General features: G+C 42.2%; 1 protein-coding gene across 2 annotated transcripts in view; it reads right to left on the reverse strand.

Moving 5' to 3' along the window:
• Nucleotides 1–2583: 2583 nt before the first annotated feature.
• Nucleotides 2584–17428, reverse strand: part of socs6a (suppressor of cytokine signaling 6a) — a 54481-nt gene continuing 39636 nt past the window's right edge. For both annotated transcript variants that reach the window (XM_085993435.1, XM_085993436.1), the window contains one exon: nucleotides 2584–6108. In XM_085993435.1, coding sequence (XP_085849561.1) covers nucleotides 4375–5988 — 1614 coding nt within the window. In that variant the 5' untranslated portion in view covers nucleotides 5989–6108 and the 3' untranslated portion in view covers nucleotides 2584–4374. The remainder of the gene's footprint in view (nucleotides 6109–17428) is intronic.

Below are 17428 nucleotides of genomic sequence, written 5' to 3' on the forward strand. Positions count from 1 at the left end.
TAACAATAATGAAAATGCCAGAAGTATATGGTCCTTTTCTTTGGAACCTTTACAGCAATCCACTGTGGAACAAAAACTAGTCAAAACAGACAGCGAAGAGCTGTGAAGCAGCTTAAATGTTGAACTGTCCACTCCAAATGAATCCAGCCTGTTCCTCGGTTACTGGGTATAAGCTGTAAACATTAATGGAGCAAAGTTCCTAACAAAAAACAGGAAAATGCCTTGTTTTTGTCATTAATGGCCCACATGAGTCAAGCAGTAAGGTGAAGGGCTACAAGGGGGGAGGGGAGGGGAGCTCCAGAGAGTTTTAGACACACGTCACATCTATTTTCTCAGATACTGAGGCAGCAGAAGACTCTGCCACTGGTGAGGAGGGGGTGGGGCCCGAGTCAGAGCAGTGAACAGCACAAGCTGGGACAGATGGCAGAAGTTAATTGCAGAGACAGGGTGTGGCAAGGGATTTGTAAACAAAAATTCAATGGATTGGAAAACGCGTGGTTCTCTGTAATTAAATAAAATTTTCAGAACTCGCAGGTGTTCCCGCCATTTTGTTAATGGGCCATTCAATACAGAAAAAAACATGCATTTTCCATTTTTTGTTTTGAAGAGTAATTTCACATTCCATGTTTAAAAGAAAATTACAGGCTCACTATTATGTGGCAAATATGCCAAATGGACATGGTTATGATTAGCAGTTTAAATGAGTACGCCAAACAACATGAACACAAAACATAAATGGATACTTTTGATTTGGAATTTTTTTTGGTGTACATCATTCACAAAAGTATCTGTCACGTTGACTTGCAGAGGATTTGGAAAAAGTGGTTGCTACAGGGACAAACAATACTATACGTACCTGCAGACAAGACTGGAGATTCATGTCTGTGTCAGAGGCTAAAAGTTTTAGACACGCGTCACATCCATTTTTTGCCTCCTGGAGCAGCATTTTCCCCAAGGATAGAGGACCAGACAGCACCAAACAAGTGCATTCTGAACTGCTGCCAGCTCTGGTCCGCTCTTCCTGCGTGCTGACATTTGCAGGGCACATTTCCCTCCTTACATCATCATAGTAGATACAGGGAGAAGTGATTTTAAAAACAGTTGAAAGAAATGCGCTGGGTCAAACAAGAAAGAACTGAGAGAAAATGTATCGTGGATACCAGCTAACACGTATTTTTCTGCTATGCAACATCACGGATTTCTGTGGGGATCTTATACTTGAGTCACCTTATACGAGAATATAAAGGATCATTTGTACATTTATTCCAAACATGTATTTCAGATATAGGGGGAATACCATTAAAAAATGGTAGGATACAATCCGTTTTTAATAAAGATTCTTTCTTCCCCCTCCTTAAATGAAAGTCATTTTCCTTTGCAACAGGGCTCAATTTACTTAGATTGGAGCAAAACAGACCTTCCAGTAATTCATGATTTTGCTTCATGTGGCCATGGAGCAGTAGCACTGCTCTGTGAACAATCAAATCCAATAGGACATCTATCAAAGTTGCCACTGCACCAGACAATGGGAAAGAACATAAGAAATAGGAGCAGGAGTAGGCCATTCGGCCTCTCGAGCCTGCTCCGCCATTCAATAAGATCATGGCTGATCTTCTACCTCATCTCCTTCCCTGCCCTATCCCCATGATTCCCTTAATATCCAAAAATCTATCGATCTCTGTTTTGAATATACCCAATGACTGAGCCTCCACAGCCCTCTGGGGTAGAGAATTCCAAAGATTCACCATCCTTTGAGTGAAGAAATTTCTCCTCATCGCAGTCCTAAATAGTCGACCCCTTATTCCGAGCCTGTTACCCCTGATTCTAGCCTCCCCAGCCAGGGAAAAAAACCTCCCTGCATCTGCCCCGTCAAGCCCTGTAAGGATTGTGTATGTTTCAATGAGATCACTTCATTCTTCTAAACTCTAGAGAATATAGGCCTAGTCTACTAAATCTCTTCTCCTGGAATAATCCCCCCCATCCCAGGAACCAGTCTGGTGAACCTTCGTTGCACTCCCTCTATGGCAAGTATATCCTTCCTTAGGTAAGGAGACCAAAACTCTACACAAAGCTTGAGAGGCAGGTCAAATTGAAGGTTCTCTACCTTAAAATTGCAAATAGCAGGTATAAAACATTTTAAAGTAATTAACAATCAATTTAAAACTGTATGTCATTAAGCACTAAACATTTTGTACAGTAAACCCTGTAACAGAGTTTATGGGAGTCATACTCTCTTCTGTCTCCCAAGCAAAAAGCAGGTTGTAACTCACAGAACTTCTGTAGCAGCGAGAGTGCTAATATGTATGTCAGAGGCCATTGCATATAAAGCTGTTAATCAGAAAATAAAGCCTGCATGAAATACTCAGTATAGAAGATTTGTTCAAATTAAGAATCTTCAAAAGAAATTGTACAGGGTAAAATCACTATCGTTCAAGAAGTCTGCTTCAAGCTTGTGGTTTCAGATTTACTGGTGCCTGAATATGGCAAAGAGTCAAAGTTTATCATTCATGTGCCTCTCACGTGCAAGACCAAATAGGAACAATGTGTTGTGTACCGCTATGAATGACAATGCACACTAATAACTGGCATATTACAAATGATTTTATAGCAACAGTTTTGCCTGTACACTACAGAAATGTTCTATATGGCAACACAGAAAAACGTGAAATTGAACACAACCTAAAAGTGCACAAAGTACTTCAACAGAAGGAGAAGAAAGGAAAGAAATTATTGCTAAATTTAAGTCAGTTGGTCTATTGAAATACAAATGAACTACAGTAATAATATGCCAACTGATAAAAATCACAAAAAAAACATCCAATTTATCTCACTGGCATGATTAATCAATCTTTACCTGATGGTTACAGGGATACATTATGAGTAATTGTTCAAGGTCCTCAATTATGATTTCCAAATTACAATTCATATGATTCAATTGAAAACAAATGAATCCATAAAATGTATTACCTCAGAAATTAATGCTGATGGCCCACAACCTTTTTTTTTTTGAAAAAAACAATTTCAAATATGTAAATAAAGCTCATTAGTTCCCTTTAAAACCAGGGAGAATACTTACTGTATTCAATGTGGTCTCCCACTGGATTTTAATCCAATGCTCAGAATACTGGCATGATGGCCCTTTAAAAATTGGTCCATGGGCGGACAAGCACAAACTGGCACAAGAACCTTATGTGCAAACCAGACGTGTGAAAATAAATCTATGTTGTGCTCTACTATAAAAAGGCATTTGGAGACAATCTTTCAAATCAAACTCAAAATGCTCACAAAAGTAAAATACAAAAAAAGGACAGAAGATGGCAAATCCTATCTTTTTAAAAAACAGCAGAATTTTAAGGAAAAATCAATTCCAATCAATAAAAAAGGCAGAATTTTTGGACTCGTGCACAGGTCTGTTTGAGAAATGTTTGTCAGAAATAGAAACACAGTAATTTGTATGCAGGAGAAGTGGCACAAGGTGTGACATTTCAGGCTGTCAGCTGCTGATTATACCAGCACACTTAGCCAAGTAAACAGCAAATTGTACATGGATCTGTGCGCCTTGCATACCATCTGCTGCACCGAACACATTGTCTTGTTTGTTTTCCTCCATTAAGCATTAAACAAATCATAGCTTGATTTTAAAGCAGATAAATTGCCCAGGTGTTACCTCAATTGGTACACATTGCCACTGGGAAGTCACTTGCTTTTGAGCAGAGCCAACCTACACAGAAGCACCGTCTCCAACATGGCATTATCTAGGGACTAGGTCATTTAAATGGAATATGTACAGAAAATGGCAACATTAATAGATGACAGAACTACGCTGGCCCACGAGATAACTGTTTTAAATTCAGTTTTGATATATAAGTGTACAGCTAAATAATTTTTGGCCAAACCATCATCAGCATTGACATCACTGCCAATCCATGGGAGTCTAATGAATGAGAATATCTGAAATGCAAAATGGTTGTTTTAATAAGGCCATCATAGCATTTGGCTATCTGGCTCATGGGCGTTTATTACACTAGTTGTGATGTAGTTCCAGCTGGACAGTGTAAAGTCTACAAAGAGTGGGCTTAGACTGGACCCAGCACTCTTTCATAGGTGACTGAGAAAATAGTGTTATACCTCAACATGAAAAATGGGATGACTTTATTTGGCAAAGAGACTGTGCTCAACATCTGCTGGATGCATGGTGGGGTGGAGTGGGGAGGGGAAGATAAGAGAAAGAGAACAGAGGCCTGTGATTACAAAATGAAGGAGCACCTTCAACTAAACAAGGTTTTTTTAAAGCTAATTTTCGATAAATTATATTTAAAAATATTCCAATGCATTCCAGTTCCAAAAGTGCAATCTGCAAGACTTCAAAACTTTTCAGTAGTGCTTCTCCTGCAAATAATCCTTCATTTTGTTTGGCAGAGGCAGTTTTTGAATTAAGTCTATTCGAGTGTATTGACGAATAACAAAACGGCACAGATACTGTAGTGAACGCACTTGCATGAACCGGGAGACTGGGTTTGTTAGTCTTACAGGATAAGTTGCAGAGCCAGGTAGGCGAGACCGAGAATAGCAAAACGCTCCATTTTCAGAGTCCTTAATTGAATGCTCAATCAGCTCTACGATAGACGTGTGCCCCTCCACATCAGGCTGTTCATAAAAGCTAAACCTGCCATTCGAGTGTTCTATTCTAGTGTGAAGAGTTTTGCCTTGTGAACGAAAACTCAGGCTTAAAAGATAACGGTCATCAGAACTATCGCGCACAAGGAAAGAACCATCAGGCACATTGGCAAGCTTCTCCTCTGCCTCCCATCGTGTTATGGGGCCCCAGTACCATCCTTGCTTTGCAAGTTTTTTCAGCTCTTCGGTGAGACTTGTGACCACCATTGGACCATTATTTTGTACGGAGTCATAAACTCTTCCTACTCCAGGAGCCGAATTTGGGTCAAAGTTCAAATGATGACGAACTCTTTCTGCTACATGGGCCGCTGTGCCACCAAACCCAGGAAATGTCAACTGCATTTGATTTGGAACTGGAGGTAGGAGTGGAGATAGTGGAGGGAGATCAACATGGTTAGAACTGGAGTTCTGCAAAATGACACCTGTGGTACCAATCAATAGACCATTTACAGGTGGGTCCAAGAAAATATCAGAAGCAACCACCAAATCTGGGACCATATGGCCTTCATCTGCCTGTAGGGCACTACAACATAAATGGGATGGCACTGATGCAACTTCCATTGGCAATGGATTGTCAAGACAATAGGTACGGGACCCTTCCATAGGATACATTCCCTCATCTAAAGGCATTGTGTACTGAATGTAGTTCTGAGGCATTAATCCAATAACCACAGGGGCATGACAAGATTCATCAAGATTCAGATGAGCGTTGCCATTTTGGGTCTCAATTTCTTTGATTGTGTTGTTCTGGTCCTGAAACACATGGTCTGTCTGCATATCGTGGAACTCCTTACGAACTCCATTTAATGCCTGGGTTGGACTATTATTGTGGACTAATGCCTTGACCTTAACCTCCATCTTAATGCAGGTCTCTTCTGAGCTGGCTGATCGCAAAGGCCAAGGTGTAGGACTGTAATGGTGGCTACGAAGTGACGTGGACCTTAAGGGTCTTTGAGCTTTTAAATCATTAATGCTTGTTGGGGTTGAAGAGGAGGAAAATCGATCGTCCTCCACCGAGTTGACCGAAGGTGAACTCCCTTTAGCCTTTTGTTTCTGCTTTGCAGAAAGCCTCCTTTTCAGCGTACCCATCAAACCTTCACCCTTTGCCTTATTTTTTGGTCCTTTGTCATCCTCGTCTGCTTTGTTTAGATCATTACCAGCTAAATCTTTCCCGTAACAACTGAAGAGAGTGTCCTCCTTCCCAAAATCGGTGACAAGTGATGGCTGTTGTACCACCACAAATTCATTTTCGTCTTTGCCTTTGTTCAAGTTGAAGGATTTTTTGATCGTTTTAAGACTGATTTTCTTCATCCTGGAAAAGGCATGCAAGTCCTTTCGCACAGTAATGGCTCCGATGATGCTCTTTGGACCAACCTAGCCAATGTGCTTTACTTGGTCTAAAACACAGCTAAACACCAAGATGTCCATCTCCTGCAAAGGTACACAAAATAGTATTACATTTCAACATTTAAATACATATATTTTAGGATACAAAGAACAAGTTATGTACATTCCAAAGTTTTAAGTCTATTCCTAATATTGAAATGAAACAATGTGCAAGGTTAACCTAAATCTCTTCTGATAGACGTAAAATACTTAGAATTTACAAAATAAAGTTCTTAATGTGTTAAAAATGGCTTCAATTTCCCCCTATGATATCTGAAAAAAGCTTGGGAACCAAGGGACCACAGCGGAGGCAGTGTATAAATAGATCGAGAGGCCAAGGACAGAGTGTGGACTTGAGCGGTGGCAGCAGTGGAGGCAGAGTATAGCAGCAAATTCAAAAACAAAACAAAACAAGGAGTGACGTCACAGGACAGTAGGTAGGGGATTGGTTGGTGAGTATTAGCGTTTCTTTTCTCTCTAAGCTAGGACAGTGGTTTAAACTATGAGCTGGGAAACTAAAACTTACATTATTAAATTAATAAATTAACTAGGTAAACTAATTAATATAACTATAAATAATTGTTTGGATAAAGAGCTTAACTGATTAAATAACTAAAACAAGGTTAGGCTAAGATATGGCAGAGCAGGTTGCGTGTCTGGACGACAGAATGTAGACGTTTGTGGGCAGTGAGACTGTCCCAAGTGAACACATCTGCCTCGAATCTCTCCGGCTCAGACACACTGGGCTAGAGTGCGAGTTGGAGACACTCCAACACATAAGGGAAGGGGAGAAATATCTGGACAGTTTGCACCAAACCTCGGTCACACCTCAGAGAGGTGCAGATTCAGAACAGGGTTGGTGTGACCAATAGTGTACAGAGTAAGGGGAACCCAGGTGAGATAGAGAACGATGAATCACAGAAACTGATCCTATCCAACTGGTACAATGTACTTGCTATCTGTGAGGATAAGGATAAAGATAAAGACGGTCAGAAGGACAACCAGAATGCTGACCATGGCACCTTGGAGCAGGAGGCTATCCAAAGGGTAATGTGGTAGTTGTAGGGGATTCAATAATTAGGGGGACGATAGCATCCATTGTAAGCAGGATCGAGAGTCCCACATGCTATGTTGCCTACCTGGTGCCAGGGTGAGGGACATCTCCAACCGGCTTGAAAGGATATTAGGAAGGAAGGGGGAGGATCCAGTTGTTGTGGTCCAAGTTGGGACCAACAAAATAGGAAAGAGTAGACAAGAGGTCCTGTTTGGAGAGTACCAGGAACTAGGAGCTAAATTAAAGAACAGGACCTCAAGGGTTATAATCTCTGGATTATTACCCAAGCCACGTGCAAATTGGCATATGGATAAGCAGATTAGAGAGGTGAATCCTAGGGTACTTAAGGAAGTGGAACTAGAAATAGTAAATGCATTGCTGGTCATCTTCCAAATTTCTATAGATTCTGGAACAGTTTGGATTGAAGGATAGCTAATGTAACCCCACTATTTAAAAAAGGTGGTAGAGAGAAAATGGGAATTATAGACCGGTAAGCCGGACATCGGTAGTGGGGAAAATGCTAGAGTACATTATAAAAGATGTAATAGCAGAGCACTTGGAAAACAGTGACAGGATCGGACAAAGTCAACATGGACTTACAAAAGGTAAATCATGCTTGACTAACCTACTGGAATTTTTTGAGGATGTAACTGGTAGAATAGATAAGGGAGAACCAATGGATGTGGTGTATTTGGACGTTCAGAAGGCTTTCGATAAGGTCCCGCATAAGAGATTAGCGTGCAAACTTAAAGCACATGGGATTGGGGGTAAGGTACCGTCTTGGATAGAGAACTGGTTGGCAGACAGGAAGCAGAGTTGGAATAAATGGGTCTTTTTCCGAGTGGCAGGCAGTGACTAGTGGGGTACCGCAGGGATCGGTGCTAGGACCCCAGCTATTCACAATATATATATATATAAAAATGATCTAGACGAGGGAACTACATGTAATAACTCCAAGTTTGCAGGTGACACAAAGCTGGGTGGGCGTGTGTGCTGTGAGGAGGATGCAGAGAAACTCCAGTAAGATTTGGACAGGTTGGGTGAATATACTGCATTTGCCATGCATCTGCCCAATGTGGCTAAATGCGAGGTTATCCACTTCGGTGGCAAAAACAGGAAGACATTATTATCTGAACGGCAATAGATTGGGAAAAGGGGAAGTGCAACGAGACCTGGGTGTCCTTGTGCACCAGTCGCTGAAGGTAAGCATGCAGGTGCAGCAGGCAGTTAAGGTGGTAAATGGTATGCTGGCCTTCATAGCGAGAGGATTAGAGTACAGGAGCAAGGATGTCTTGCTGCAGTTGTACAGGGTCTTGGTGAGGCCACACCTTGAGTATTGTGTGCAGTTTTGGGATAAGGACTGAAATGAGGAGGAATTTCTTCACCCAGAGAGTGGTGAACCTGTGGAATTCTCTACCACACAAGGCAGTTGAGGCCAATTCATTAAATATATTCAAGAAGGAGTTAGATATATTTCTTAAGGCTAAAGGGATCAAGGGATATGGGGAGAAGGCGAGAGAAGGCAGGAACGGGGTACAGAATTTGGATGATCAGCCAGGATCTCATTAAATGGCGGAACAGGCTCCAGGGGCTGAATGGCCTACTCCTGCTCCTATCTTCTATGTTTCTATGTGAACACGTGGCTGAAGGTGTGGTGTGGGAAAGAGGAGTTCCATTTCATGGGACACTGGCACTAGTACTGGGACAGTAAGGAACTGTACCGTTGGGACGGGCTCCATCTGAACCGGCTCAGACCAGGGTGCTAACGGAAAAGATAAATAGGGCGGTCACAAGGACTTTAAACTAGTAAATGGTGGGGAGGTTGCTCAGGTGGAAAAGGTAGTATAAATAATAGTTTGGAAACAAATGAAAAGGAAGAGAGTGAAGTGATAGTTAGAAATTGTGCTTTAGGCACTACAGGTAAAGGGAAAACTAAAAGATGTAAAATCATTAAACCAGAAGAAAAAAAGAAATGTGTAAGTAAAACATTAGAGCAGAAGGGCAGGTTAGGGTGCGTGGCCCAAATAAGCGTTCTTTATACAAACGCATGGAGTATAAGGAGCAAATTGAATGAATTACAGGTGCAAATTCAACTTAGAGGGTATGACATGGTAGCCATTGCGGAGACATAGCTGCAAGGTGGTCAGGACTAGGAACTAAATATACCAGGTTATAAGGTCTACAGGAAAGATAGGGAAAATGGCAGAGGGGGAGGAGTAGCCTTAGTAATTAAGGATGCGATCACTTCAATGATGAGAGAGGATATAATAATAGGTAAGCAGGCAGTGGAGACTTTATGGGCAGAATTAAGAAATAGAAAATATTTAAGACTGTAGTGGGAGTTGTGCTTAGGCCCCCTGGTAGCAGCAGTGAAGTGGTAGATGGTATAATTGCAGAGATTGGACAAGCATGTAGCAAAGGCAAAGTAGTTTTAATGGGGGATTTTAACAATCATGTAGACTGGGATAAGCAGACAAGCGCATGTCATAAAGGTAGTGAATTCCTCGAGTGCGTTCAGGATAGCTTTCTACAACAATATGTCCTAGAACCAACAAGGGGGCATGCCATATTAGATTTAGTAATGAGTAATGAGCCAGATTTAGTTAACAGGCTAATGGTGCGTGAACATTTATCTAATAGCGATCATAATATGATCGAGTTCAATGCAGCATCCGAAAGGGAGAAACGCGAAACAGCTACTAAGATTCCAGATTTAGGTAAGGCTGACTTCAACAGGATGAGACAGAGACAGTCCACAATAAACTGGGCAAATCTGTTAATGGGTAAAATGACAAAAGATCAGTGGGAGGTGTTTAAAAAAGAACTTGTGATACAGAATCAGTTTATACCCCTAAGGGGCAAGAGCTCTACTTGCTAAAAAGACCCAGCCATGGGGTACAGGACAACATAAAGCTAAAGGAAAAAGCTTACAAAAATGCAAAAAAGTACAGACCCTGGTGAATGGAAGAGATACAAAGAACAGCAAAGGGTGACAAAACAGATAGTTAGAGCAACAAAAAAGCAGTATGAAGAAACTTGCAAGGGATATCAAAATCAACCCACAAATCTTTAAAATTATATTAGGAAAAAGAGGGTCATCACGAGTAATGTGGGCCCCTTGAAAACAGTGAGATTGTCAATGAAAATAATGAAATGGAGGACATGTTAAAAAATTACTTTGCGTCAGTATTTACAGTAGAGGAAGAAGATAGAATGCCAGACATCCCAAGGAAGCTAATATTGACTCAAGGACGGGGGCTCACCAAAATTAATGTAAGCAAAATAACAGTAATGAAGAAAATAATGACACTAATGACAAATCCCCAGGACCAGATGCTTTCTATCCCAGGGTTTTAAAGGAAGTATGTGAGAGCATTGCAGATGCCCTAACTATAATCTTCTAGAGTTCTCTCGTTTCGGGAACGCTCCTTTAGATTGGAAAATAGCACGTCACTCCGCTATTTAAGAAGGGTGAGAGAGGGGAAAACAGTGAATTATAGACCAGTTAGCCTAACATCTGTTGTCGGGAAATTACAAGAGTCTATAATTAAGGAAAGAGTGACTGAACTTGAAAATTTTCAGCTGATCAGAGAGAGCCAGCGTGAATTTGTGAAAGGTAGGTACTCGAATTGGCAGGATGTGACTAGTGGTGCCCCGTAAGGATCTGTGTTGGGGCCTCAACTATTCACTCTTATTTATTAATCACTTAGATGATGGGATAGAAAGCCACACATCCAAGTTTGGTGACGACACAAAAAGATAGGCAGCACGGTCAGCAGCTTAGATAGAAGCATAAAATTGCAAGAGATATTAATGGATTAAGTGAATGGGCAAAATTGTAGCAAATGGATTTCAATGTAGGCAAATGTGAAGTCATCCACTTTGGACCTAAAAAGGATAGAATAGAGTACTTTCTAACTGGTGAAAAGCTAGAAACAGTGGAAGTCCAAAGAGACTTGGGGGTCCAGGTACATAGATCATTAAAATGTCATGAACAGGTACAAAAAAAAAATCATCAAAAAGGCTAATGCGACACTGGCCTTTATATCTAGAGGACTAGAATACAAGGTGGTAGACGTTGTGCTGCAGCTATACAAAACCCTGGTTAGACCACACCTGGAGTACTGTGAGCAGTTCTGGGCACCACACCTTAGGAAAGATATATTGGCCTTGGAGGGAGCGCACCGTAGGTTTACCAGAATGGTACCCGGCCTTCAAGGGTTAAATTACAAGGAGAGATTTCACAAACGAGGGTTGTATTCCCTGGAATTTAGAAGGTTATGTGGTGACTTGATCGAAGTCTTCTAGATATTAAGGGGAAACAGATCAGGTAGATAGAGAGAAACTATTTCTGCTGGTTGGGGAGTCTAGGACTAGGACTAGAGTCTAAAAATTAGAGCCAGATCTTTCAGGAGTGAATTTAGGAAACACTTCTACACACAAAGGGTGATAGAAGTTTGGAACTCTCTTCCACAAATGGCAATTGATGCTAGATCAATTGTTAATTTTAAAACTGAGATTGATAGACTTTTGTTAACCAAAGGTATCAAGGGATATGGGGCAAAGGCAGGTATATGGAGTTAGGTTGTAGATCAGCCATGATCTCATTGAATGGTGGAACAGATTCGAGAGGCTCAATGGCCTACTCCTGTTCTTATATTGTGATTTTTATCATGGTTTGTCAGCTTTGGACGATTGTTAAAAATGATGTAGATCATACGTGGCTCTAAGAAGAAAGCCAGCTCTCTCTCCCTCTACATAAATGGATCGCTCATAATTTAATAGCGTCAGCTGTGGCTCAGTTGGTCGCACTCTTGCCTGAGTCAGAAGGTTGTGGGTTCAAGTCCCAGTCCAGGGACTTGAGCTCATAAATCTGGGCTGACATTCCAGTGCAGTGCTGAGGGAGTGCTGCACTGTCGGAGGTGCCGTCTTTTGAATGAGACGTTAAACCGAGGCCCCGTCTGCTCTCAGGTGTACGTAAAAGATCCCATGGCACTATTTTGAAGAAGAGCAGGGAAGTTCTCCCTGGTGTCCTGGCCAATATTTATCCCTCAACCAACGTCATGATCACATTGCTGTGGGAGCTTGCTGGGCACAAATTGGCTGCCGTGTTTCCCACATTACAACAGTGACTACACTTCAAAAGTACTTCATTGGCTGTAAAGCGCTTTGAGACGTCCAGTGGTCATGAAAAACTACATTTCTATAGTGCCTTTCTTTCTTTCTAATACTCTGAAGAGTAAACCTCACCATCACAGCTGCAAAACACGGCCAGTTGACAAGAGGCGGGAGCATTTTTGCGAACAAAAAGGTGAGGGCATGTGAAGAGTAATTTCTTCAGTCGAGCCCTCTGCTGCTCAGACAACAGAGATACCACAAGAGAAATCAGCCGAGAGCAAGTGAATAGGTTGCCAGCATGATAAACCTCAACTCTCCTGAAGCAATGAAAAAAATGGCTGCATTGATCCCGTTGCATTGTGTTCAGTGCAGATAGAGACAAAAAGTAACATTTGCGAATTCAAAAGAAACGCTGTTTGCCAGATTAAACATAGTAATCATGTAAACCGAGACTGAACTGTGACTTCATTAAGAAGTGTCTTTATTAAAATTGACCAATCTTCTCAATCCTTACCAAGCTTATCCAACAATGGGTTACAAAGGGTTCAACAAGTAGATACCAAGACAAAAAGCACACCAAGCTAGATTTTTAGGTACACAATGATACATATTTTGATCTTTACAAAAGCTCACTAAAGAGTACGCTAGCTTTTGTCAACCACCCAATTTCTGCTTACAGAAGCTACAAAGTGAACCTGACAGCTGCCTGCCCCCCCATTTTTCAGTAAACTGAATGGGAAAGCAGTGCTACAACCAGAGCTGCTACGTGCTAGGAAACATGCTGGCTGCCGTAGCCTTGATTGCAAAGGTGCATTTTTTGTTGTATTCAGAAACTGTGTAAGGACTCGGTTAAATGTTGGGACATTTTTCCAGCATTGGATCGCAGTAGTTTAACAAAATTACTACGTGTCCTTAGGGCACTGTTATGCCTAAATTAACTTTCCAATCACCACAAACGGTTACTCAATTTTTCAAAGTAGTTTTTGTGGTGACTGAAAATTAAGTCTGAAAAGGAATCCTTTTTCTGCAACTGAGACATGAAGTAAGCAGGATGGAGAAGAGCTCCAATAGGCAGCAAGAACGCAGAGAAAGCATAGCCTTGTTTACACAGAAACCTGATTCCATTATTCTGGCTCAGTGTGGACAGGATGGGTGGAACTGCCTAGTGTGTACTGGTACATCCAAATCAGGATCAGTATGTGGATCGGCCCCCTTCAAAAAAAGGTGGCGACGAGGATTACACAGGCGCAGGTTCCGAAACACACAATTCAGCCGATTCCCAGCTGTGCTCCTAGTTTAGGACAAACCCAACCTTCAATTGGCCCGATAAAATGCAATATATCAAGGGTTGGAGTGAAGGAATAGCTAGACAGATTTTACTCGCAGGCTATTAAATACTTTCATTTTTCAAACCAGGAAAGTGAGAAAGTAAAACACTCTTGGTTAGTTAGTGGCTCTGTTTTAACCACTAGTAGGCTAGGATTGTGTAGCATTTAAACATGATGAAAATTCTATTTAAGAACAGAAAATTGCTGGAAACACGCAGCAAATCTCAGCAACTGAAAAAAAGAATAGATGGGCTAACACTTCAAGTGGAGACCATTCATCAGAACTGTCTACAAGGTCAGAGAGACAATTGTGACAAAGGATTCCACCTATCTTTTCTCGGTTCAGATTCTGAACCTGCTATGTATTTTGAGCATTTTATGTTTTTATTTCAGATTTCCAACAATTGCAGTTTTACTTCTGTCTAATTTCAAGAATGTAAATTGTCTCCAGATATTCACTTCATTCAGCAAATAATTCTGCCAGTGACTAACTCACATGGCTTTACTTTATATAACAAGAACCAAAGCCAAACATTCACTGGCTAGTTCCTTGCGGAATGGGCACATATATATTTCAGAACACTGCTATATATGTGGTCACTGGAAGAAAGTAGCACGAGGTTGAATCGCAAGTAGTTAGGGGGAAAAATTTGGTTGCTTTGCTCCTCCCGTTAGCGCCCTAAGAGCTGCGCCACCGGCGATGACGTCATCGCTGTGCACAGCGCCCCGCTCACGATCTTCGGTACCGCCCCCTGACTTACCGCTAGACTCTATGTCCGACAGGGTCAGGGGGGCCTACCTGCGGCCGGGGTGACGCTAATTAAAGGCGAGGTGCAGGGCGGCCATCTTTGTTGCAGGCCGCCTGCCAGCACCTGCCCCCTTCGCTGTCCCCGGCCTCCTCTGCAGCCCCCCCGCGGAGTGCCGGCTGCGCTCCATGAGCCTGGCACGTCTCTTGAGTGCCGGGCTCTTTTGCCGGCACTCCGATCCCTGGTGGCCCAGCTGGGCCCTGGGTCGCGCTGCACAAGGCCCCTCCGCTTTAAGAAGGGGAGGAAGGCCTGCAGTACCTCAGCACGAAGCGCCCCGCTTCCCTCTTGGGGCGCTACCATTCAATTTCGGCCGCAGGGATGCTAATTTTTTCAGGGCGCTAAAACTTTTCCCCCTTAGTGTTTAAAAAGTGATACTCGCATCTCAGCCCAAGCCAGTAATTACCAAACTGGCTTCTCTCAGAAGAAAACATACTCACAGCGATTCTTAATGGTGAGGTATTCCCAGTAATTAATCCTCAGCCTAAAACTACAATACAATCAAGCCTTTGGAGGGAGATATCAAGTGAACGAGACACTATGTGGGGAACAGGAAGAGATAAAACAGTGAGAATCACCAGCAGTCAGTTCTAGTGCAGAATCAGCGGAGGTCCAGTAAAAGCTCTCGTCACTAAGACATGGCAGGACACAATCTCCCACAATGCTGTATTTGGCAAAAAAAGTTAGATATTTCATATCCTAGACAACCTTGAACTCTTAAGGTACAAACTAATAGATGAAGCAAAATACAGTACGCTTTGAACCTCTGACCTAAATTATTAATGGCACAGCTTCGAATTGATTCCTAGTCAGCCTAATGCTTTAAAAATCGAGAATCCTGCATACACTGTTTTCTCTAGCACATTGGAAAACATACTTTACAACTTGACCAAATGTCAACAAATCTCCTCACTCTGGAGGAATTCCAGTTTACATTATCAAATTTATTACTAAATATATTACCATCTCGATCTGAATTGGCTGCTCCACTTGTTGCATTGTAGGTTGAATCTGAGCCATGTAGCAGATTAAACCCAAGGCATTAAACAGAACAAGGAGCCAAGGAGATCAATTTCAGCAAAAAAATGTAGCTTCAATATCTTGAAGTGCATGGGTCTCATGAACGGTTAGTGTTTTACAAATATCCCTGTAACCCAGAGATCTACTTTGAAGCAGCAGAACCAAGTTTCCTGTGGCTTACTGGAGAAATGTAAGAAGTCACACAACACCAGGTTATAGTCCAACAGCTTTATTTGAAATCACAAGCTTTCGGAGCGCTGCTCCTTCTTCAGGTGAAGTGGAGAAATGCATAAAGACACAGCTTATATAGTCAGAGAATCATGTCAGATGTTTACAGGTAACCTTTCCAACTGCCATTTATCACACCTCGGCAGAGAGATAATCACAGCAGTCAAAGGTGTGAATGGTGTCCAAACAGGTCAGTCAGGAAAACATTACATCAAAGAACAATGAGGTGGGGTCACAAGGGGTCAAATATTGCAGATGCTGGGGTCTGTATGAAAAACAAGACAAAAAAACATTTTTTTTTTTGGCTGGAAATCACAGCAGGTCCGGCCGCATCTGTGTAGAGAGAACAAGCCAATGTCGACTCGAGTCTGTGATTATCTCTCTGCCGAGGTGTGATAAATGGCAGTTGGAAAGGTTACCTGTAAACATCTGACATGATTCTCTGACTATATAAGCTGTGTCTTTATGCATTTCTCCACTTCACCTGAAGAAGGAGCAGCGCTCCAAAAGCTTGTGATTTCAAATAAAGTTGTTGGACTATAACCTGGTGTTGTGTGACTTCTTACATTTGTCCACCCCAGTCCAACTCCGGCATCTCCACACCATTACTGGAGAAAGATATCACCTTGTCCAGGTTTGACACCCAGTCTCTCGTTATTTAGCTGGTTTCAGCCAGGGCAGCAGTTCTGGCACTGCAGTGGCTTCAGAGCTCATGGGCTAGCTAAGAGGAAAAAAGGTCAAGTTTCTGCTCCTCATCATTATCCAGAGACCCTTGCTGGAAAATACAGGTGGCCATCAGGTGAGTACAGGCTCAAGCACAGCTCACAGACATGCCACCTGGATGAAGAACCAACAGATGTACCACCCAGGGAACAGTACACCAGTGAGATTTAATACAATACAGTGGAGGGTGAGGAAAAGAAAGAGGAATAAAAACAGAAAATGCTGGAGATACTCAGCAGGTCAGGCAGCATCTGTGAAGAGAGAAACAGAGTTAACGTTTCAGGCCCATGACCTTTCGTCAGAACTGGAAAAAAGCAGAACTGCTTTATTCCAGTTCTGACGAAAGGTCATCGACCTGAAACGTTAACTCTTTCTCTCTTCACAGATACTGCCTGACCTGCTGAGTATCTCCAGCATTTTGTTTTTATTTCAGATATCCAGCATCTGCAGTATTTTCTTTTTGTAAAAGAAAGAGGAAAGCAGTTTACCCACTGTCTATTTCAAAAGACCAACAGTGCAATTTGGAAAGTTCCAAACTATTCCCTAAAGCAGATGTGCACAATATGTGGGCTGAAACTAGCTGAACAATTATGTAAACTAGCCGATCAGCACAATCTTTCTTTTCTTCTCTCACTCCCTTCAAAACAAGAGACCCTAGGAACATTTTAATGAAACAAGTAACATGCTTCCTGCAAAAGTAGGGCTGTCTGATGCGTGGGTTAGTGTGGTTCTTTCACAGAGCAGTTTGCTTCTATTTGCTCTCAGGACATGGGCGATGCAGACAGAGCCACATTTATTAGCCATCATTAGGTACCCGGAGAAGGTGAGCCTTCTCCTAGAAACACTGCATTCCTGATGCTGATGGTGCTAATGGGGAATTCCAGGATTCTGATCCAGCAACAATAAAGGAACGGCGATATAGGTCCATGATGATTAGGGATGGCGTGTGCCTTGGAGGGGAGTTTGAAGCTGATGCTATCTTGTACTAGTAGAGGTCGCTGGCCTAGGAGGTGATGTTGAAGTCAGCTCAACAAGTAGCTGATATAACAACAGAAAATGCTGGAAACACAACGTTGAGAGTCGGGGACCCT

This window comes from Somniosus microcephalus, chromosome 7, assembly GCF_052327205.1.
Source record: "Somniosus microcephalus isolate GS21.2 chromosome 7, FLI_Smic_1.0, whole genome shotgun sequence".
NCBI lineage: Eukaryota > Metazoa > Chordata > Chondrichthyes > Squaliformes > Somniosidae > Somniosus > Somniosus microcephalus.